At 36.7% G+C, this 23213-nt stretch overlaps 1 protein-coding gene across 3 annotated transcripts in view; it reads right to left on the bottom strand.

Annotated features, from left to right (window-relative positions):
* Positions 1-379: 379 nt before the first annotated feature.
* The window catches only part of LRRC9 (leucine rich repeat containing 9), a 121060-nt gene continuing 98226 nt past the window's right edge, over positions 380-23213 (bottom strand). Inside the window, exons 28-33 of one of the 3 annotated variants that reach the window (XM_027554242.1) lie at positions 17965-18182; positions 15795-15863; positions 10954-11037; positions 6259-6403; positions 4071-4239; positions 380-1621 (exon numbers count right to left, since the gene is read on the bottom strand). In XM_027554242.1, coding sequence (XP_027410043.1) covers positions 1582-1621; positions 4071-4239; positions 6259-6403; positions 10954-11037; positions 15795-15863; positions 17965-18182 — 725 coding nt within the window. In that variant the 3' untranslated portion in view covers positions 380-1581. Of the gene's footprint in view, positions 1622-4070; positions 4240-6258; positions 6404-10953; positions 11095-15794; positions 15864-17964; positions 18183-23213 lie in introns of all 3 variants that reach the window. The other 2 variants (XM_027554240.1, XM_027554243.1) reach the window with 2 other exon arrangements.

Here is a 23213-nt window from a genome sequence, read left to right as displayed (position 1 = left end):
AAAATTTCAAACATTAAGTGGATGCTGAATAAGATATGTTTTTCCTGCTTTATACTTTTCTACTCTTATAAATTTTTCTCCAGTGAAAACCTGTTTTTCCCATCCAGTTTATTATTTACAAAGACATTTTTTACTATAAAAGTAGAATATACTGAGCATTTCACTTACACATAATCATGAGAGGAAGAAAAAGCAAATGATGTCAAGTTAGTAGCAAATAATAATGAGCAGATGCTTATCACAATACTAGTGAAAGCAGTTTTCAAAACTAAAGGGTGACAAAGACATCTTCTGGACATCTTAAGAACTGCATAGTTCCTTTTTAAACAAAGGATCTTATTTGTACCTTAGAGTAATAGTTTAAACACCACGCATTAAGAAGGGTAAAATCAATCTGTATTAGGTTTGAAATTTTAAATATTACATGATTAAGTTACAAACATACAGTATTTAAAGAAGACTCAAAATTATTGCATGCACATTGGAATTTCCAAAATATCCTTACAACTATTTCCAGATAGATTATAAAATACAAGTATTTTAGTAAAAATAATTTATTTTCATGGAAGGAACACATTAAATAATCTGAAAATTATATGCAATGTTGAACCGCTTCCTGAAAAATTTAAACAGAATACTTCATGAATCATGGAACCTTTTGATATAAATATGATTGGCAATTTAATCATTAAAAATAATAAATGTGTTTAATACATTCAAAACCACATTTGATTGATTTGAGATTTGTCCTAGTAGTATGCAATATAATTATTTTAGAAAAATTATTTCCAATGAAATATGAGTCCATATTTTAAATGTGTCCACTCATTTTGAACATCTGTTTACTTAGCCTACAACTTGTTTGTAAAATTATATCACTATGGGCACATTGAATGAATTTTGTATATGAAATAGGATTCTTTTATTCTTGTAGCATGAGTTGCACTCATAGTTAGCCACCTTTAGGAAGTATTGATGCCTATGATTTACATCTCTAAATAATTCTTAGGATAAACCCCGTTTAATGCTATTTTTTAAAAAAAAGTATAGTCCTAAAAAAACTAATCTGTAGTTCAACTAACAAAACTCAACCTGATTTAAGAATAGTTGTGTTTGGTAAGAAATGTATGCTTTAGTTTTAGATAAGCCTAAATGGATAGATATTCTACAAATGAAAACATACTTATTTCCTAAAATTACCTTTGCTTAGTGTCTTTATATATCAAGTCAAAATGAGATTTTACAACTAAATGCTTCCAATAACATGACTAAATATTTGATTCTTTGGACTTGATTTTCTGTCACTTGTATCTTTTCAAATTGTTGTATATTTCATGATTTTTCTAACATAGAAAATCAAATGAATAAGGTAACTGTAAAGAAGGTTTAAGAGAGGTGATATTAAATAAAATTCACCAAGGATGATAGAGATTATCTTCATATGGAACTGAAGTGCTTCAGTAATATAAGTACCATGATTATCTTATATATATTTTTTATCACCAACACTGTCTGCTAGTTTTTGCACAACTCCTAAGCAGAAATTGGTTTCTTGGTGTATATTCAGTTCTCTTTAGGCAGTTACATTCGATTTGATCTTGGAAAGTGGCTGCCAGGAATTCTGTCAGAAACAAAATATTTATGAGTTAAACAGTGGTGACAATTTCTTAATGGATCAGCTAACTTAAGGTAATTCTGAAGTGAATAATTTTTGTATTTTATATGTGTACAATTTCAAAAAGACACCACAAGAGAGAAAAATACCATGAGGATAACTCATTGATATAAAAATATGATATTAACATAAAGTGAAGTGCAAGTCGCTCAGTCACGTCCAACTCTTTGCAACCCCATGGGACTGTAGCCTGCCAGGCTCCTCTGTACATGGAATTCTTCAGGCCAGAACTGGAGTGAATTGCCATTCCCTTCTCCAGGGAATCTTCCTAACCAGGAATTGAACTGGGGACTCCTGCATTGCAGATTATCAGCTGAGCTACCAGGGAAGCCCGTGATATCAACATAGTATACTCAGTAAATATATACTTAGTGAGACATGCCTGATTATAGCAGGAAAGTCAGTACAGCAAGAGCCAGGCTTAATAGGTGTTCCAGAGACTGGCTACAAAGAAGCTGCTAAGTCACTTCAGTCGTGTCCAACTCTGTGCAACCCCATAGAAGGCAGCCCACCAGGCTCCCCCGTCCCTGGGATTCTCCAGGCAAGAACACTGGAGTGGGTTGCCATTTCCTTCTCCAATGCGTGAAAGTGAAGTTGCTCAGTTGTGTCTGACCCTCAGCGACCCCATGGACTGCAGCCCACCAGTCTCCTCTGTCCATGGGATTTTCCAAGCAAGATTACTGGAGTGGGGTGCCATTGCCTTCTCCGACAAAGAAGCTAGAGGGCAAATATTAACTGGAAATCTGGGTGGATAGGCTTTGGCAGCAGAGTGAAATCTTAAGAATATCAGGTTCCTTGGCCTTCAGCTGGTCTCTAGGACTAGGATCCAAACTGGAGGAAGGGCAAGTGGGAATTATAAGAAGTCTGAAGAATTTACATAATTCTCAGCCTTTGTGATTTCAGAGTTGAATTTATCTGTTGTTTAAAATATAAGTGAACTGCTTTGCATATTCAGGAAGTAGAAATGACTTGGAAGACAATACAATTAAAAGTGGTTCCCATAGTTGTTTCAATATTCCCTCACATAAGTACAAGGTGAGCACTATTCTACCTTGAAAGCCATTTCTGTTTGAATTATGATGTATACGCTGGACTTTGAGAAAGATTTGGTGAATGTGAGAGAATAAGCCTTATGCTGACAGTCTTCCCCCAGCTCACAGAGTAAATACATAATAGTATATAACAATATTTCCTATTTCTATACGTGATTAGCAAATTTGGGAGGTTTTATGATGAGAAGCAGACACTTTACTGTCTGAGCCACCAGGGAAGTCTATTTCTGCTTTATTGACTATGCCAAAGCCTTTGACTGTGTGGATCACAATAAACTGTGGAAAGCTCTGAAAGAGATGGGAATACCAGACCACTTGACCTGCCTCTTGAGAAACCTATATGCAGGTCAGGAAGCAACAGTTCGAACTGGACATGGAACAACAGACTGGTTTCAAATAGGAAAAGGAGTACATCAAGGCTGTATATTGTCACCCTGCTTATTAAACTTATATGCAGAGTATATCATGAGAAACGCTGGGCTGGAAGAAGCACAAGCTGGAATCAAGATTGCCGGGAGAAATATCAATAACCTCAGATATGCAGATGACACCACCCTTATGGCAGAAAGTGAAGAGGAACTAAAAAGCCTCTTGATGAAAGTGAAAGAGGAGAGTTAAAGTTGGCTTTAAAGCTCAACATTCAGAAAACGAAGATCACGGCATCTGGTCCCATCACTTCATGGCAGATAGATGAGGAAACAGTGTCAGACTTTATTTTTTTGGGTTCCAAAATCACTGCAGATGGTGACTGCAGCCATGAAATTACAAGACGCTTACTCCTTGGAAGGAAAGTTATGACCAACCTAGATAGCATATTGAAAAGCAGAGATATTACTTTGCCAACAGAGGTCCGTCTAGTCAAGGCTATGGTTTTTCCTGTGGTCATGTATGGATGTGAGAGTTGGACTGTGAAGAAAGATGAGTGCCGAAGAATTGAAGCCTTTGAACTGTGGTGTTGGAGAAGACTCTTGAGAGTCCCTTGGACTGCAAGGAGATCCAACCAGTCCATTCTAAAGGAGATCAGCCCTGGGATTTCTTTGGAAGGAATGATTCTAAAGCTGAAACTCCAGTACTTTGGCCACCTCATGCGAAGAGTTGACTCATTGGAAAAGACTCTGATGCTGGTAGGGATTGGGCAGGAGGACAAGGGGATGACAGAGGATGAGATGGCTGGATGGCATCACCGACTCGATGGACATGAGTTTGAGTAAACCCCAGGAGTTGGTGATGGACAGGGAGGCCTGGCGTGCTGTGATTCATGGGGTCGCAAATAGTTGGACACGACTGAGTGACTGAACTGAACTGATGATAAGAAGTGATATTAAAACACAGAATAGCTTTACCTTCCCTCATCCTGGTTGTTCTGGTACATCTGTGCACTTGGAGATGCCATATTCTGGTGCGATAAAAGAGATGGAGAGAGATTTATCCCCCTGAGTTGCCGAAAAGCTATTTCTGCATGGATGCTCCGAGGATTATTTGTTAGAATCCCTGCGTTCTTGGATTTTTTGTCTGAAATTAGAATTATGAAACAATGAAAGGCATTAATAAAATAAATTAATAAGCTATGGTTGTCCTTCAATTGACTGTATGCTATACACATTTCACAGCATGAATTAAAAATTTTAAATAAAAGTTAAAATTGGAATATATTTCTAGCACTTAAATGCTGTTTAAATTTTTCTGAGTTAGTGAATCAATTTGATATTTTCTTGGTAATTTTAAAAAATATAAATATCCAGAGCTGTGTGCTGTAAAGAAATACATAGATAAAGTGACCATACTTCTCAAGCAAAAATTGGGGTACTATACTCAGAAAATAGGAAAAAAATAGGACTTTTCCAGAAAATCTTAAAAAGTAGTTGCACAATGAATCTTAAAGATATCTCAGGAAAAAATTATGGAAATGAATCCAGGGTTGAACTAATCCCCAACCCCCACCCCCACCCCCCAAAAAAGATACTGAAGACATTCCTGAAGATGATAGTGATGAAACTGTACTCTTAAGGAGGCTAATAACAATTTGGTATACCAGTTTTACTGATAGTTATGTCTTCTGGACAAAAGCATTAAAATTCTCACTATGATTAAATCTTAAAGCTATAAGGAAGCAGAAGTATAAAGAATAAGTTTAAAAATAACATCTTAGACTAAATTATATTGGATTTTTAAAAATTGAGTTTCTTTTTAGAATAATTGCATAGAAAGATCTACTATTCTTAGTAGGGTTTTAGATCATTTTATCATTATTGTGATACTCAGTTTTAGAATTTTATTGTCTAACAGTAGTCTGAGGCAAAGTGAGATGTTAAAAAGAATGGAAGAGGTGAGCCCTCAGGGAAAGAGTTGTTCAGTCACTAAGTCATGTCCGACTCTGCATCCCCATGGACTGTAGCACACCAGGTGCCCCTGTGCCTCGTTATCTCCGGGAGTTTCCCCAAGTTCATGTCCATTGAGTTGGTGATGCTATTTAACCATCTCATCCTCTGCTGCCCTCTTCTCCTTTTGCCTACAGTCTTTCCCAGCATCAGGGTCTTTTCCAATGAGTCAGCTCTTCGCAATCATATGGACAAAGTATTGGAGCTTCAGCTTCACCATCAGTCCTTCCAATGAGTATCCAGGGTTGATTTCCTTTAGCAATGACTGATTTGATCTCCTTGCAGTCCAAGATACTCTCAAGAGTCTTCTCCAACACCATAGTTCGAAAGCATCAATTCTTCGGTGCTCAGCCTCCTTTATAGTCCAACTCTCACGTCCATATATGACTACTGTAAAGACCATAGCTTTGACTATACAGACCTTCATTGGCAAAGTGATATCTCTGCTTTTTAATACACTATCTAATTTTGTCATAGCTTTCCTTCCAAGAAGCAAGGTCTTCTAGCTACCCCCAATTTCATAAAAATGATAGCCAGACAACATCTGGAATTAGGGAAAAGGCTTCATCTAAGCCTGAATGCAAATGTAATAATAGAATGAACCATTTCCATGCCTTGACATTTTAATATACTTCCTTCCTTTACAGAGCTACCTCTTGAAACACTTCCCTACTAATAGCTTCATGAATATACAAAATAATATTGTGGTTTCAAGGATGAAGTTTGATCTTCTCTTTGTAAGACACGTTTTGAGCGCCAAGAGTCTGTTGTTATGAATATTTTTAAACCTCTACTTTTAGCAGAATGCACTACAGGTTTTAGTAGTCATTTGCTATGAAATACACAAAATGGAATAAAAGCTTTGAAAGGAAATACCAAGAAAAATCCAGTAAGTATCACAAAGTTCTAAGTGCAAGCAAATCTTTAACTACAACATATTAGTAGCTGAGTAGAACCAAAAAATACAATAGATTCTTTGAAATCAGAATGATCACATGAAACTTGAACACAAATTCACTTTTAGGAAGTGTAAATTTGTAAATTTAAAATAGGCAATTTTAAGTAGTATTAGAAATCAAAGTGAGATTTTTGTATCAAATGGAGTGTTTTTTTTGTTTTGTTTTTTACATTCATTCAGAAACTCTCAAAATACCTTCAACTTCAGGAGTTAAAGTGAAGTCAGATCCCAAGTAATGGCTAAATCCACCAGGCAGAATTACATTTGTTATCTTTATGGGAGGAGCTTTCATTTGGCTAAACGATGTACCATCCACAGGAGAGCTGGTAACAGGAATAAACTACATGATAAAAACAAAAGTTAAGAACACCTTGCCTCTAAAACTCAGATCAATAGGCTTAGCCTTACCACAAGCCCCATTTGAAATTCAACTTAAAATTTTTAGGTCAGAAATTAAATGGTTGCCTTAACTCAGAGTTGGTAGAGAGGCAAAAACAGTGAAATAGACAGCCTTTGGGGTCCTTAACCCCCCATCAGAACCTTATTTTTTATTTTTTTCAGACTGCATTGTACGCATCACTACAATTTAGTGTGATGGCACCTCCCCATTCCAAAGGGTCCTAACATGGTAATATAAAATTAGGAAAATGAGAAATAAGCCTTTCCTCTTTTGTAATATCTTTTTTTCTGAACAGGAGTTTCTGGATGGTAAGAGTTATATCTTCTACATCCTTGTACTCCTCACATTACCTCTTCAATTGTCTTGCAGTTAATTAGTTTTTCAAAAACAAGTAAATAAAGTGGGGACTAAGGAAAGCATTTGGCTTCCCAGGCAGTGCAGTGGTAAAGAACCCGCCTGTCAATGCAAGAGACATAAGAGGTATGGGTTTGATCCCTGAGTTGGTAAGATCCCCTGGAGGCGGGCATGGCAACCCACTCTAGTAGTCTTGTCTGAAGAATCCCACAGACCTAGAGGAGCCTGGTGGGCTATAGTCCGTGGGGTTGAAAAGAGTCAGACAGGAATGAAACGACTTAACATAAGAAAAGCATCTTACAAGAATCACTTTTAGTGAGTGCACTAACCCTCTAAACAGTGTTTACATTTTGTGTTAATTGAGAATTAAAGTGAAAGTGTTAGCTATTCAGTCCGACTCTGGGATCCCATGGACTATATCCCACCAGCCTCCTCTGTACACAGGATTTCCGAATTAAGAGGTTAAAGAGCTTCAGGAATCAACAAATTAAAAGAGCTTCAGGAATCAACAGATGGAGGAGAGGGGTATTATAGACTGGACACTATTAGTGTCACTAATAGTGTCACTGGACACTTATTAGAAATGTATGCCTGCTCTGTCTTTAGTAAGACTGACCTCGTTTATACTTTAAAAAATATGAATTCTGAATATATAATTCAATTTATCTAGAGATATAGGCTTACGCATTTCTGTAAAATTATACATTTCCCTCATATTTCAGAAAATGTAACCAAAATGCAGCTTTGTCATGAGCACTAAGGTATCAGGCCTTTTAGTAAAGCAGATCCCAAATTCCTTAACTAATTCCTTCATTGGAGTTTCTTCCCATCACTAATCTAGAAAGCTGTCAAATTTCTTCTGAAACCAAAGCACCAAAATGTTATGGTTTAAAGGGCAACTTTAGATTTCATTTATTCCCTCTTTATTTGCTGTTAGAATAAAAGAACAACAGCAACTAAAACAAAGGACAATACATTAGAATGAACTGATAACACTTGAAAAGTATTCTATTCTTATGTCTTCTGAACAGCTAAATGAAATAATAACTCAATTTTGTTCTGGATAGGAAAATAAAAATTATTATTGTATCTTAAAAAATAGATTTATCTGAAATAAAGACTTCAAATACTCCCTTTATTTCACTAATCATATATAAATGAATATTAAAAAACCTAACTGTAAAATAAAAAGAAAATATATATATATATAGGATAAATGGAAAGATATTCTTTCTATTCTTACATATGGCACTGATTCAAATAGCAACAATAGGTATCTAGAATCACTGAAAACAAATCATAGTATGCTGCTGCTGCTAAGTCGCTTCAGTCGTGTCCGACTCTGTGTGACCCCATAGACGGCAGCCCACCAGGCTCCCCCATCCCTGGGATTCTCCAGGCAAGAACACTGGAGTGGGTTGCCATTTCCTTCTCCAATGCGTGAAAGTGAAGTCGCTCAGTCGTGTCCGACCCTCAGCGACCCCATGGACTGTAGCCTTCCAGGCTCTTCCGTCCATGGGATTTTCCAGGCAAGAGTACTGGAGTGGGGTGCCATTGCCTTCTCCGAAATCATAGTATACACTGGGGGAAATGTTAGTTCACTATATGATAAATAGAAAAGAACCAAAAAAAAACATTTAGTGAAATACACATCCATCAATGACTAAAATTTGAGTTTATGTTTTGTTTGTTTTTTTTTGCTATATTAAAGCAGTTAAAAATATATATGGAAACTGATATCTTTGAAGTTGCTCTGAGTGATTTCTTCATAAGGAATTTAGTATTTATGAAGTTATATGGAATTTTTTAAACGTAGCCAGCGTTACCTTAAAATAGAATTTATAAAATTTAATGTTACAATTCATACAGGTCTCTCACTGGAGGCCTCACATATGTGGTATGGTAGACATTATAATGCTACCCCCCACCAAGATGTCCACATCCCAGTCTCCAAAACCTGTGAATGCTTTATGTGGTATAATGGACTGTACAGATATAATTAAATTAAGGATTTTGAGATGGGGAGATTATGCCGTATTAACTAGGTAGGCCCATCACAATCACAAACATCCTTATAACAATGGAGAGAAGATGTTATGATGGAAGCTGAGGCCAAAGTTATGCTATTTGTTGGAAGAGGGCCACGAGCCAAGGGATGCAGATAGCCTCTAGAAGGCTGAAAGGCAAAGACCAAATTCTCTTGAGGAGCTTCCAGAAGATATTGCAGCCCTGCCAATACTTGTGCTTTTAGCTCTACAGGACTAATTTTTGGACTTAGGATCTCTAGAAATTTAAGATAATAAATTTGTGTTGTCTGAAGATACTAAAATTGGGGTAATTTGTTATAACAGCAACAAGAAACTAAAGTTTCCTTTAGTTTTTCACTTCTGGAAGGAAGAAGTGACTTGCTCATGGAATATAAGAGAAAGGGAAAGGAAGCTTAAATCTTTGGACTAAATTTTATTTGTTCTCTTTTTAAAGACTAGAGACTGTGACAATAATTTTGGTAGATGACATTTAGATGGTGCTCTCAATTGTATCATATAGATTAGTAGCTAACATTGTTTTTCACAAAGCATAGTTCTTAGAAAAACTTTTGTAGATATAACCTGTATATGAACCAATTTCCTTTGCCTAATCTAGATAATCTTTATTAACATTGTACAACTGTAAGTTTCACATGTCTCTACAGCTATTTTGATCTATAATAGAATCCCCTTGGTTAATAAAAAAAAAAGTCCAGGAAATAATAAGAATTAGACCTTTAAAAGATTTTAAAACATAAAAGTACATGGGCCCACCCATCTTTGGATGAAGGGCCAACGCCTTTTCTGTAAGGAAGTATCCTTTGCCTGGTATTTGGTCTGACTGATAAAGCCATCACAATTTCCAGTTTGGTTTCATTAAAGTAACAAGAATTCAACAACATATGGAGAAAATTTGAATACAAGAAACTGCCTAGATTTTTAAAAATTTCCCCACATATTTTATCTGACTTTTTATAATTCTCTCCCTTATTTTGCAGGGTTTTTTTTCTCCCAACCTAATTTGATATTATTTGTGTATGTGTGTAGTTGATCTTTGTCCAGATTCTGCAGAGGATTTCATTTGGTTTTCAAAAAAACATGGAAATAATAATTTAAAATGTGTATTTGTATATTTATTTAAAATAAAAGATTGGCGTAAGTTTTTGAAAAAACACAGCCAACTTTTAATAAATCTGTGATTCTATTGCTGAAGGCAGACGTCAGAGAGGAGCCTACTAGTATTAAATGCTAGGAATTGGTTAGTTTGTTTTATAGAGGGAATGGAGAGTGTGGGGTAAGCCAAGCATCTACAGTAGTCTTATCTCTTTCCTCTTCAATTAACTTTTAAAAGTAATCTTTGTTCACTGACTAATGCCCTTGCTCTCTGGCTTCAACTTACATTAGAGGTTTACTTACATTTCACTGCCCCACCCTAGTCCAGGTCTTCATAATTTCTCTCTTGGATTATCCTAAAAACCTCTTAGTTTATTTCTCTGCCTCTAGGCTTTTCTTCCTTAAACTTTTCAAAGGCACAGCTCTAATGATATTACTTCTTTGCTCAAAAACCATAGCTTTTCTGTGTTAAGTTTAGTCTTTTGAAGATGGCTATGAAAAATCCTGGTGGTCAATGATAGAATTACCAAATGATATGCTTCTGTGGCTTCTTCCCTCTCTAACCTCTTCCCTATCACAGTCAGATATCTTACTAGGATTCATGGGCAAAAGGTCCATGAACAATAAAACTCTTTCCATTTAGGAGATAGAAAGGGAAAGAGTTTTATTGTTAGTCACAGTTTATAAGAGTGATATGTTATAGTTTCTTAACTTCTAGCAGCACCTGACATATGGAACAAGAGGCACACGGTTTTAAATAACTTGCTCTACATTAAAGTATGTTTTTATAATAAACAGCTTTCCTAGTTTCTATGTGTGTGTATGTGCTCTATTCACCAGATCAAGTTGCTTTTGACAATAATCATTAAATACATACTAAAATAGTCTACAGAAGCATCATATACTAGATTTAAACATTTAAGTAAAAAACATGACATAATGTTCATCTACTACTAATTTATATATTTTAAAAGGAAAAGTGTAAATAATTATTACCGAATTTTTCTTTGCTTGTAGTTCAGAGAAGTGAAATTCAGCTTTTGCCCTATCATCTGAATTCACAGGAATTCCATCTAACATCTGTAAGTTAGGCAGTCGAAATATAAGCACGTGGCGATGTAGCATTTTTCTACAAATCTGAATAAAGTTAAAAGTAACAATTCATTCCTTAAAAAAGCTCTTTATTTCAATAATTAACCTTTATAGAGAAGGATATTTAGCACAGACAGCAAAGATGACAGGTAACAGCTAATATATAATATTAAATGATACAAATACAAACTCCCTTTTAAAAAGATTTCTCAATTTTCTGTTACGCTAAATGAAGATGAGAGCTTTTTTTTTTAAACCAAAGCTATGTGGAGGTTTAGTTTCTTTGAAGAGTATATGATATTGTTCATTAACTACAGGCAATCCCAACTCATGAATAGGATTATATTATAAAAGTTTACTTATAAGTAATTACTTTGAAACTTACAATTTCCCATAGGTACTATGCAATTTAATTCAATGCATATCTGTTAAACTGTATGAATCATCACTTCATAGTGTTAACCTACTCTAAAATTACTTGCATATATGCATGAGAAAGTGTGTGAAAGAGTTAACATAGTCAGTTTGAGGCTGTTAACTTTAGAAGGATCTGTTTGCAAGGGTAAGTTTTAACAAGTGTTTGGTACTTGGATTTTGGAAGATTTCCCACCATTCCTTAAGTGATAAAGGTAATTCATTATGCCTAGACTACTTTTACAAACAGTAGGATTCTTGTGCAACCTGCTTTCCTTCTCAGGTCCTGGAATTTTTGTATGTGATAGGCAGAGGGTACCTATGTGACAAGCCTCCAAAAAAAATCCTTGAAATCCATTAAATCTAATGGGATTTCCTGGTCAGAAAACAACATTTGTTATTGGGTGAGGAGTGTACACTGTGTGATTCCCTCATGTGAGGAAAAAAGCATAAGGAAGCTTGCACATGGATTCCTTGACTCTGGTTATGTTTTTTTTCTTCATCACCTGGCTTTGTATCCTCATTATGTCACAGTAATAAACCTTTAGCCATGAGTACAACTATATGCTAAGTCCCATGACTTTTAGCAAATCTTCTAGCAAATCTCTGAATATGGATATGATCTGGGGGACTGACAACACAGATGTATGCAGCACTGTTTGTGATTGAAAGAAAGGAAGGAAGGAAGAAAGAAACATTATCAAAAGGGAATAAATAATCTATTTTTTTAATGTAGTAGATACATATATATTAATGAAGAGTGATCTCTAAGTCATAAATTGAGTTTAAAAAATAACCACATTCTAGGCCACAAAGCAAGTTTCATAAAACCAAAGACTGTATAAAATGTCTCTTCTGATTAAAATATAGCAACACTAGAAATAAATTACAAAGAGATAACTAGAAATACATAACAGGTTTGAAATTATCACACTTCAATAATTCACAGTTAAAGAAGAAATCTTTTGTAAAGTAGATTCTAAGAAATAACTGGGAAAACACTACATACCAAAACTCTTAGGCTGTTGCTAAAGCAGTATTTTGTATCCTAACATTTATTAATTTAGAAGAAATATTAAAAGTTAATGAGTAGGCATTCTACTACTTCAGATTTTTTTTAAAGTAATTCCAAGAAACTAAAGATAGAGGGTAGAAATTAATGAACTAAAAAAAGAAAAATTATACTTGATAAATCCAAAATATGGTTATTTGAAGAGACTAGTATGATAGTAAGACTCCTCAAATACAAGAGCGAAAAAGCAAAAAAAATAATTTAGCTATGAAATAGGTGACAAAACACAGATATAATCAAGATTTTAAAAATTTATGAAAGTATTATGATGGAAGTACATTTAAAAGTTAGATAAAAGGACAATTTTATTGAAAAATGTAAGTTCTCAATATTGAACTTAGTATCTGTTCTTAATGGAGAAGGAAATGGCAACCCACTCCAGTATTCTTGCCTAGAGAATCCTGTGGACGGAGGAGCCTGGTGGGCTACTATCCATAGGGTCACACAGAGTCAGACATGACTGCAGCGACTTAGCATGCATGCATGCATTGGAGAAGGAAATGGCAACCCACTCCAGTATTCTTACCTGGAGAATCCCAGGGACAGAGGAGCCTGGTGGGCTGCCGTCTATTGGGTCGCATAGAGTCGGACACGACTGAAGTGACTTAGCAGCAGCAGCAGTGTATGTTCTTAAGTATACTGTAGTATATGTTCTTATCAGTTTAATAGAAAATGACAAGATATATATCCAATTCAGTTCAGTCTCTCAGTCGTGTCAGAGAATTTGAATAAGTTGTTCAAAGTCTAACTTCAAAAAATATTAAGTTCAAATGGTTTTAGAGATAAGATCTAATTATCCTTCAAGGAACATACAAGTCTTCTTTTATATAAATTAATTCATAGACTAGAAAAAGAGAGGAAGTGGAAGTGAAAGTCACTCAGTCATGTCCAACTCTTTGTGACCCCATGGACTATATAGTCCATGGCATTCTCCAGGCCAGAATACTGAAGTGGATAGACAGTTCCCTTCTCCAAGAGATCTTCCCAACCCAGGGATCAAACCAAGGTCTCCTGCATTGCAGGTGGATTCTTTACTAGCCAAGCCACCAGGGAAGCCCAAGAATACTGTAGTGGGTAGCCTATCCCTTCTCCAGGGGGTCGGTCCTCCCAACCCAGGAATTGACCCAGGGTCTCCTGCAATGCAGGCAGATTCTTTACCAACTGAGCTACCAGGGAAGTTCAACATATCTCTATGGAAATAAGTAAAATTATTATGATTTTATTCTCTTATGCTATTCTTTTCAAGTTGATCAATGCTGTTTTGCCTCATAAAATTAATTGGAGAGTTCTCTCTAGCTCAGCTGGTAAAGAATCTGCCTGCAATGGCAGGAGACCCTGGTTTGATTCCTGAGTCAGAAAGATTCCCCTGGAGAAGGGATAGGCTACCCCACTCCAGTATTCTTGGGCTTCCCTGGTGGCTCAGCTGGTAAAGAATCCGCCTGCAATGTGGGAGACCTGGGTTCAATCCCTGGGTTGGGAAGATCTCCTGGAGAAGGGAAAGGCTACCCATTCCAGTATTCTGGCCTGGAGAATTCCATGGACTGTATAGTCCATGGGGTCACAAATATGTTACATGAAATTTTAATAAATGAATCCAGTAAAGTATAAAAGATGACCAAGTAATATTCATCCCAGGAATTTAAGGATGGTTAGCACTATATTCTATTAATTTAATTTGCATATTAACAGATTAAAGATAAATACTATATTACCAATTAGTTAAAATCCAGTGTCCATTCCTGATAAGAACAAGTAGCAAACTGGAATTAGAAAGGGACTGCCTTAAAATGCTGAAGGTTATCTACCCATGGCCTATAGCAAACATCATATTTAATAGTGACAATTTAGAAGCATTCTTTGAAGTCAGTAACTGTGAGTGTGTTTATTGAATACTGTACTAGACGTCCTAGTCAGTACACTGAGAGGTGTAAAGGAAATAAAACCATATAGATTGGAAAGAAAGGTTAGAGTCATTGTTTGCAAATATTATGATTGTCTACAGAGAAAATCCAACAAAATTTACAATCCATTAGAATTTAAGAGAGAGTTCAGAAGCTATTTGGATAAAGAGTAATATGCAAAAAATCAGAATTTATATACTCTAGCAGCAAACAACTAGAAAAATATAAAAAAGATATTGTTTAAAACAGCTATTAAAAGAACAGAAATGAAAAAAAATAAAACAACAGGATGATTAAACCAAAGATGACTAAAACTTTTAGGAGAAAATCACAGATCTTTATTGAAGGACATAAAATAAACATAGGGATATTTACATTTGTGAATGAGAAGAATGAAAGCTAAAAATATTAGGGGAGACTGCTTACTGTGTTTCTTTCTTGGTGGAAGTAACTCTGTGATGTGGCACTACGGCTGTCTCAGTCCCTTCACTCCTCTACTTGGGGAAGTAGAGTGACTTAACTAATAAATCTGGGAAGATTAAACTGGTCATTTAGTTCCTGTCTTTTCTCTTCAGAAAGAGCTTATTGCTTTTGCTCCTGCAGGAGAAGCTCTCCTTCCATGTGGAAAGGCCTCAGTCAAACCATTCCCGCTACTGAGTCATCAGGATTAATTCTGGCAACTGTTGGCAGGGCCATTTGGCTTTGTCAAAATTCTAAACTAAGCACAACATTCTCACTTCTCTGTCTGCCACGGTCAAATTTCTCAGTTTGTTCAAATTTTAGGTGAGTAAGGGTGGTTGCTTATTTTATCCCTTCAAAGACTCCAACAGTAAAAGTGGCAAATTTTCCCCCAAATTAATTTATAAATACAATGCAATTCCAATTCCCAATTAAATTATCAACAAGATTCTCAGATAACTTGAGAAGCTGTTCCCTGAGACTCACAGGAAGTGTAAAGGTCCAAGGATAGCTAAGACAGTGAAGGAAAAAAGAGAGAAGAAGGAAGAGAGGGAAAATTAGAGGTTCCTACTCAACCGGATATCAAGACTTACTATAAAACTTAAGTAATTAACATAGACTGATAATGTTATAGGGACTGACAAATAGACCAATGAATACAAAATAGAACCAAGAAGTAGACCCTGTTGTATATGACAATGGCAATTTATATTGTAATCAGTTGGAAGAAGACACTAGTCAATAAGTTGTATTTGTCAATAATAAATTGGATAACTTGTCTGTGCATGTGGAAACAGATAAAATTAAATATTTTATCACAGTATATAAAAATAAATTATATACAACTATAGATTATATTTAAAGTAAATTAACTGATAAATTAGAAAAATAACACTCACTGGATTGCCATAAACTGTAAGTTCTCTGAGGGAAGATATACCATCAAGTTTTTCCAGTTCTGCCATATCCTATTAAAAATTAAGCAGTAAATTATTATTTGGTTATCCAACATCTTCAAATATATGCTGATTTGAAGTTATTATATGTAGGTGTTGGACTGTAATGAGTTGAATCTTCTGAAATGAGCTTGAGTGACAATATTCTGTATTGTTGATTAAAGATAGATCTGTTTACTATTGATTTCAAATACATGATTGGGTAAAGATGATGTGCCAACATGGAAAACAGGCCACACAGCAGTCCTTGTTAGGAAAGACCCTATTTTTTCAGAAGAGTTATGATCTATTCTAAAACTCAGATTGTATTTGGTTAATTCCTAAGAGGACTGACCTAGATGTATGGAAAAGGAGGTGAATTCTAGTCTAAACAATTTCAAAGGTATATATCAAGCACAACCTTAACCAGGATGGAGCATGTCATGTTGAATGGACTGAATACTGACATATTTGCTGGTAATATATATGGTAGAAAAACTGCTTCTCTAATTAAATGAGTTGCTTTTGCTACTGAATGGGATTATTTATCATTATTTAACATTGGTGAAAGTTTGCAAATACATTTTCGTTTTTGCAAAATTATTTTTAAAAACGCTATTGCTGACAAAATTTAGGCAACACAATCAGCTTAAGGTGGTTGCTGCTGCTGCTGCTAAGTCACTTCAGTCGTGTCCGACTCTGTGTGACCCCATAGATGGCAGCCCACCAGGCTCCCCTGTCCCTGGGATTCTCCAGGCAAGAACACTGGAGTGGGGTGCCATTGCCTTCTCCAATGCATGAAAGTGAAAAGTGAAAATGAAGTCGCTCAGTCCTGTCCGACCCTCAGTGACCCCATGGACTGCAGCCTTCCAGGCTCTTCCATCCATGGGATTTTCCAGGCAAGAGTACTGGAGTGGGGTGCCATTGCCTTCTCCATAAGGTGGTTGCTAGTTCACAGTAATGAAACGGTTCTTGATATGCTCCTATTCTTATTTGGAATGCCAAGTGGGTTTAGCCAATTCATCGAGTAACTATAAAAAAAATTTACACCTATTTTAGAGAAGGCCCCAAACCATGTGTATCCTTGAAATTATTAGTAAAGCTTGATACTGGGTAAAGTCTCAGATTCATATAAGTCTGATTTGACAAATCCTTTGTGTTAGCTCAATTTCTATCACTGAAAAGAGTTCCTATAGGAACGCAATTTTCCTAATTTAGATTTCTTCTAGATAAAGCTTTGAAAGAACCGTTGCCAGCTTTGGCATTCATCTTCTCAGATGAATGTTGTTTGAACCTTGATATATTGATTGTATGTTACTTTCTCTGTATATATATTTCCTAGTTGCTAGGTAGAAAAGGGTACTGCTCAGGCTTTTATATCACTCCAGAAAATCTTCCTGAACTTCAGCAAGTAGAGCCACAAACAAATATTAATCATGTATTTACTATGTACCAGGCACAATGCTATATATTAATACAAATTTGGGCAAGAAAGACTTGGTCCCTGCCCTTGTGGGGCAGTACACAGTTCAGTTTGTCTTCAAGGTTGTCTTAGAGGTATGGGAAGAAATAACAAAATTGGTACAAGGAGGGCTAACCAATCATCAGCGAAATACTAAGAGAAATGTTAGGATTGTGTATGATTATGTGTATACTTATCTGCATACTATCTCAGAATAGACCTTGGACAGGGCTGGTTGGGGCAGTGGCCTAATGGAAATAGGCTGAATTATGATCAGGTGAAACAAAGGCAGGAAGCCTTTAGTGGGGAAGATGAAACATTAAAGCCAAGTCAAAGTTCATTATCAGGAGTTGATTCAAACGTAACGTAGACCAAGTACAAATGTTAAGCTTAAAGGCCCAGAGGGAGTCTGGGGTTGAGATGCACAAACAGCTCAGACCAACAGCAGTCAGGAACTAAAAAGATCTCTTAGAGGATATCCAGGCAGATGCATGTGGGTTGGTCAGGTTTATAAGTCTAGAAGTAGGGTGAGCATTTCTGCATCCCAGAGTATTTACATGTCATATAAGTGATAAGTAGCTCACTAGCAAAATATTCATTGGTGTGTTTGACAGCTTTCTGTTTAGAGGGGTTAAGTCTTGCAAATCTTATAACAAAACAAAATAATGTTACCTGGATTTTATTATATCCTAGGAAGAGTTTCTCTAGTTTTACCAAAGGTTGTAATTTGCTCAGCTCTCGTAGTCTGTTTTCCTCCAGGTGAAGTGCCAACAGAGAGCTTGGTTTGGCAAAGGCACTGTCATTAAACGCTCTGATGCGGTTATGGTCCACTACCAATTCTTGAAGGACTTCTAAGTTGTCAAGTCCTTCAATTTGACTGATTTCATTTCCTGAAAAAAGGTAACTCATGATACGTCAAGTGAGCCCAAACTGAATAAGTTAACTATCTTTGTTTAAATATTTTTATCAAATGATTTTTTAAAAGTGAAGTATTAAAAGAACATGTTTCCAAGGAGAAAAACATTAATTTATAGGAAGGTAGCATCATCATCAAATAATACTAGGTAAAATTATTCCTTTATGTGTGAAAGATCAAGATACGATGTAGAAAATGTAGTGAATTGACCCAATCTGTCTCTTCAACAGTTAAGTGCTAAAATAGTTGATACTGATAAAAGTAGATGTATAAAATGGTGCAAAAGATATGCTTCCTAGCTCATACAACTCAGTAACAAGAAAAACAAGCAACCCAATTAAAAAATGGGCAGAAAACCTAAATAGACATTTCTCCAAAGAAGAAATACAGATGGCCAAGAGGCACATGAAAAGATGCTCAATATCACTCATTATTAGACAAAATGCAATTCATACTACAATGAAGTGCCACCTCACACTGATCAGAATGGCCATCATGAAAAAGTCCACAAATAGCAAATTCTGGAGAGGGTGTGGAGAAAAGGAAACCCTCTATACTACTGGTGGGAATATAAATTGGTGCAGACACTGTGGAGAACAGTATGGAGCTGCCTCAAAAAACTAAAAATAGAGTTGCCATATTATTCAGCAATCCCACTCCTAGGAATTTATCTGGAGAAAACAATAAACCAAAAAGATACTTCCACTCCAATGTTCACTGCAGCACTATTTACAAGAGCCACTTCCATTTACAAGACATGGAAACAACATAAATGTCCATAGACAGATGAATGGATAAAGATGTGGTACATGTATACAATGGAATATTACTCGGCCATAAAAAAGAATGAAATAATTTCATTTGCAACTACATGAATGGACCTAGAGATTATCAGGCTAAGTGAAATAAGTCAAAAAGAGAAAGACAAATACCATATGATATCACTCATATGTGGACTCTTGAGAGTCCCTTGGACTGCAAGGAGATCCAACCAGTCCATTCTGAAGGAGATCAGCCCTGGGATTTCTTTGGAGGGAATGATGCTAAAGCTGAAACTCCAGTACTTTGGCCACCTCACGCGAAGAGTTGACTCATTGGAAAAGACTCTGACGCTGGGAGGGACTGGGGGCAGGAGGAGAAGGGGACGACAGAGGATGAGATGGCTGGATGGCATCACTGACTTGATGGACCTGAGTTTGTGTGAACTCCAGGAGTTGGTGATGGACAGGGAGGCCTGGCGTGCTGGGATTCATGGGGTCGCAAAGAGTCGGACACAAGTGAGCGACTGAACTGAACTGAATCATCAGAAAACTGAGGGTCAGAGAAATTGTCTTGCTGAATGACATAACGGTAGCAACACTAGGCCTAACCTGGACCTTTTACGGTGCTGCTACTACTATGTCATTCAGTCTTTCACCCACTATTTATCCTCGTTTATTATTGGACTGAATTGTGTCTCCTCATATTTATATGTTGAAGTCCTAACCCCTAGTCCCTCAGAATGTGACTGTATTTGGGTTTTCAAAGAGGTAACTAATGTTAAATAAATGAGGTCATTCAGTTCAGTTCAGTTCAGTCGCTCAGTCGTGTCCGACTCTTTGCGACCCCATGAATCGCAGCATGCCAGGCCTCTCTGTCCATCACCAACTCCCGGAGTTCACCCAGACTCATGTCCATCCAGTCAGTGATGCCATCCAGCCATCTCATCCTCTAGGTGAGCACTAATCCAGTATCACTGGTGTCTATATGAAGAGGAGATTAGGACATAGACACAGAGGGGAAGACCATGCAAAGATACAGAGTACAATTACAAGTAAAGAAAAGAGGCTGCGGAAGTGACCAACCCTGCTGACATCTTAATCTTGGACTCTGGCCAAAAACTGTGAGGAAATAAATTTTTGTTGCTTAAGTCATCCAGTCTGTGGTACTTTGTTATGGCAGTCCTAGAAAACTAATAAATTACTGAATATGTGATTCCACTTTCTTGGAATTCTTCTCTTTGTAAGTTAACATATTTCATAGAATTTAAGATGTCAACATTGTTAAGATAGGTAAATATTTTGTGTATGCTAAGAAAGGGAAAAAAATCTCAGCTAGATAAACTATGCCATCAATTAAGGTACCACCTGATTTCAAGATGTTAAAATATTAAAGGGAGTGTTTCAGAATGGATGAAATATGGGAAATTTATCTTATTTTATTTTATTCTTTAGAGAAATTGATAACATCATAACCTTCAATAAAATTGAAAAGAATTAAATCACACAATTAAATTGAAACATTACCAGTGTCTTACTTATAAATGAAAAGAAGTCTATTAAGTCAGATTAAGAAAAATGACTCAGTTGTAAGTCACTTTCAAAAAATTATGTATTTGGACTGTCACTTTTAATATTTAAATCTAGTGGTATAAAAATCACATGAGATAGCTTTAAGTGTTGAATAATATCTACGGTAGCATGTTTTGGGGCATTATTCACTTTAGAATGCCCATTAAACATATTTAAGAAAGAGAACTCTAAAAAAACAATGCTAAATGTGACTTCAGGGATCTTATATTTCTATGACTAGCGGAATTTGCCACTCTTTAAAAATTTCCACTTATTTAACTAGTTACATTTTAGATAAATTTAGCTCTTAATCCTTAAGAATCTAATTTGCTTCCCTACAGCCCCACCCTGCCCTTTCCCTAAAGACTTTTCTACCATCTTAGCAAATTTAATCCAGCAGGTGAAATGTAGATTCATTAACTCTCTGATATATCCTGGCATGACCTTACCTTATTACTGCCCACATTTCTGTACTTCTCTACAGCTTTTTACCTCTTCTCCTTTTAAACTGACCTTAGAATTTTCTGTCTCCTCCTGTTCTGTATCTTTAACCTAACTGACCTCTTTCAATTCAGTTCAGTCGCTCAGTTGTGTCCGACTCTTTGCGACCCTATGAATCCCAGCACGCCAGGCCTCCCTGTCCATCACCAACTCCTGGAATTCACTCAGACTCACGTCCATCGAGTCAGTGATGCCATCCAGCCATCTCATCCTCTGTCGTCCCCTTCTCCTCCTGCCCCCAATCCCTCCCAGCATCAGAGTCTTTTCCAATGAGTCAACTCTTCTCATGAGGTGGCCAAAGTACTGGAGTTTCAGCTTTAGCATCATTTCTTCCAAAGAACACCAGGGCTGATCTCCTTCAGAATGGACAAGTTGGATCTCCTTGCAGTCCAAGGGACTCTCAAGAGTCTTCTCCAACACCACAGTTCAAAAGCATCAATTCTTTGGCACTCAGCCTTCTTCACCGTCCAACTCTCACATCCATACATGACCACCGGAAAAACTATAGCCTTGACTAGACGGACCTTTGTTGGCAAAGTAATATCTCTGCTTTTGAATATGCTATCTAGGTTGGTCATAACTTTTCTTCCAAGAAGTAAGCGTCTTTTAATTTCATGGCTGCAGTCACCATCTGCAATGATTTTGGAGCCCCCCAAAATAAAGTCTGACACTGTTTCCACTGTTTCTCCATCTATTTCCCATAAAGTGATGGGACCAGATGCCATGATCTTCGTTTTCTGAATGTTGAGCTTTAAGTCAACTTTTTCACTCTCTTCTTTCACTTTCATCAAGAGGCTTTTTAGTTCCTCTTCACTTTCTGCCATAAGGGTGGTGTCATCTGCATATCTGAGGTTATTGAGATTTCGCCGGCAATCTTGATTCCAGCTTGTGATTCTTCCAGCCCAGCATTTCTCATGACGTACTCTGCATATAAGTTAAATAAGCAGGGTGACAATATATAGCCTTGACGTACTCCTTTTCCTATTTGGAACCAGTCTGTTGTTCCATGTCCAGTTCTAACTGTTGCTTCCTGACCTGCATACAAATTTATCAAGAGGCAGGTCAGGTGGTCTGGTATTCCCATCTCTTTCAGAATTTTCCACAGTTTATTGTGATCCACACAGTCAAAGGCTTTGGCATAGTCAATAAAGCAGAAATAGACGTTTTTCTGGAACTCTCTTGCTTTTTCCATGATCCAGTGGATGTTGGCAATTTGGTCTCTGGCTCCTCTGCCTTTTCTAAAACCAGCTTGAACATCAGGAAGTTTACGGTTCACGTATTGCTGAAGCCCGGCTTGGAGAATTTTGAGCATTACTTTACTAGTGTGTGAGATGAGTGCAATTGTGCAGTAGTTTGAGCATTCTTTGACATTGCCTTTCTTTGGGATTGGAATGAAAACTGACCTTTTCCAGTTCTGTGGCCACTGCTGAGTTTTCCAAATTTGCTGGCATATTGAGGGCAGCACTTTCACAGCATCATCTTTCAGGATTTGGAATAGCTCAACTGGAATTCCATCACCTCCACTAGCTTTGTTGGTAGTGATGCTTTCTAAGGCCCACTTGACTTCACATTCCAGGATGTCTGGCTCTAGGTGAGTGATCACACCATCATGATTATCTGGGTCATGAAGATCTTTTTTGTACAGTTCTTCTGTGTATTCCTGCCACCTCTTCTTAATATCTTCTGCTTCTGTTAGGTCCATACCATTTCTGTCCTTTATTGAGCCCATCTTTGCATGAAATGTTTCCTTGGTATCTCTAATTTTCTTGAAGAGATCTCTAGTCTTTCCCATTCTGTTGTTTTCCTCTATTTCTTTGCATTGATCGCTGAGGAAGGCTTTCTTATCTCTTCTTGCTATTCTTTGGAATTCTGCATTCAGATGTTTATATCTTTACTTTTCTCCTTTGCTTTTCACTTCTCTTCTTCTCACAGCTGTTTGTAAGGCCTCCCCAGACAGCCATTTTGCTTTTTTGCATTTCTTTTCCATGGGGATGGTCTTGATCCCTATCTCCTGTACAATGTCACGAACCTCATTCCATAGCTCATCAGGCACTCTATCTATCAGATCTAGGCCCTTAAATCTATTTCTCACTTCCACTGTATAATGATAAGGGATTTGATTTAGGTCATACCTGAATGGTCTAGTGGTTTTCCCTACTTTCTTCAGTATCAGT

Source organism: Bos indicus x Bos taurus, chromosome 10 (assembly GCF_003369695.1).
Source record: "Bos indicus x Bos taurus breed Angus x Brahman F1 hybrid chromosome 10, Bos_hybrid_MaternalHap_v2.0, whole genome shotgun sequence".
Lineage (NCBI taxonomy): Eukaryota > Metazoa > Chordata > Mammalia > Artiodactyla > Bovidae > Bos > Bos indicus x Bos taurus.
The sequence above is the reverse complement of the archived record's forward strand: the minus strand, read 5'-3'. Positions and strand labels throughout refer to the sequence as shown.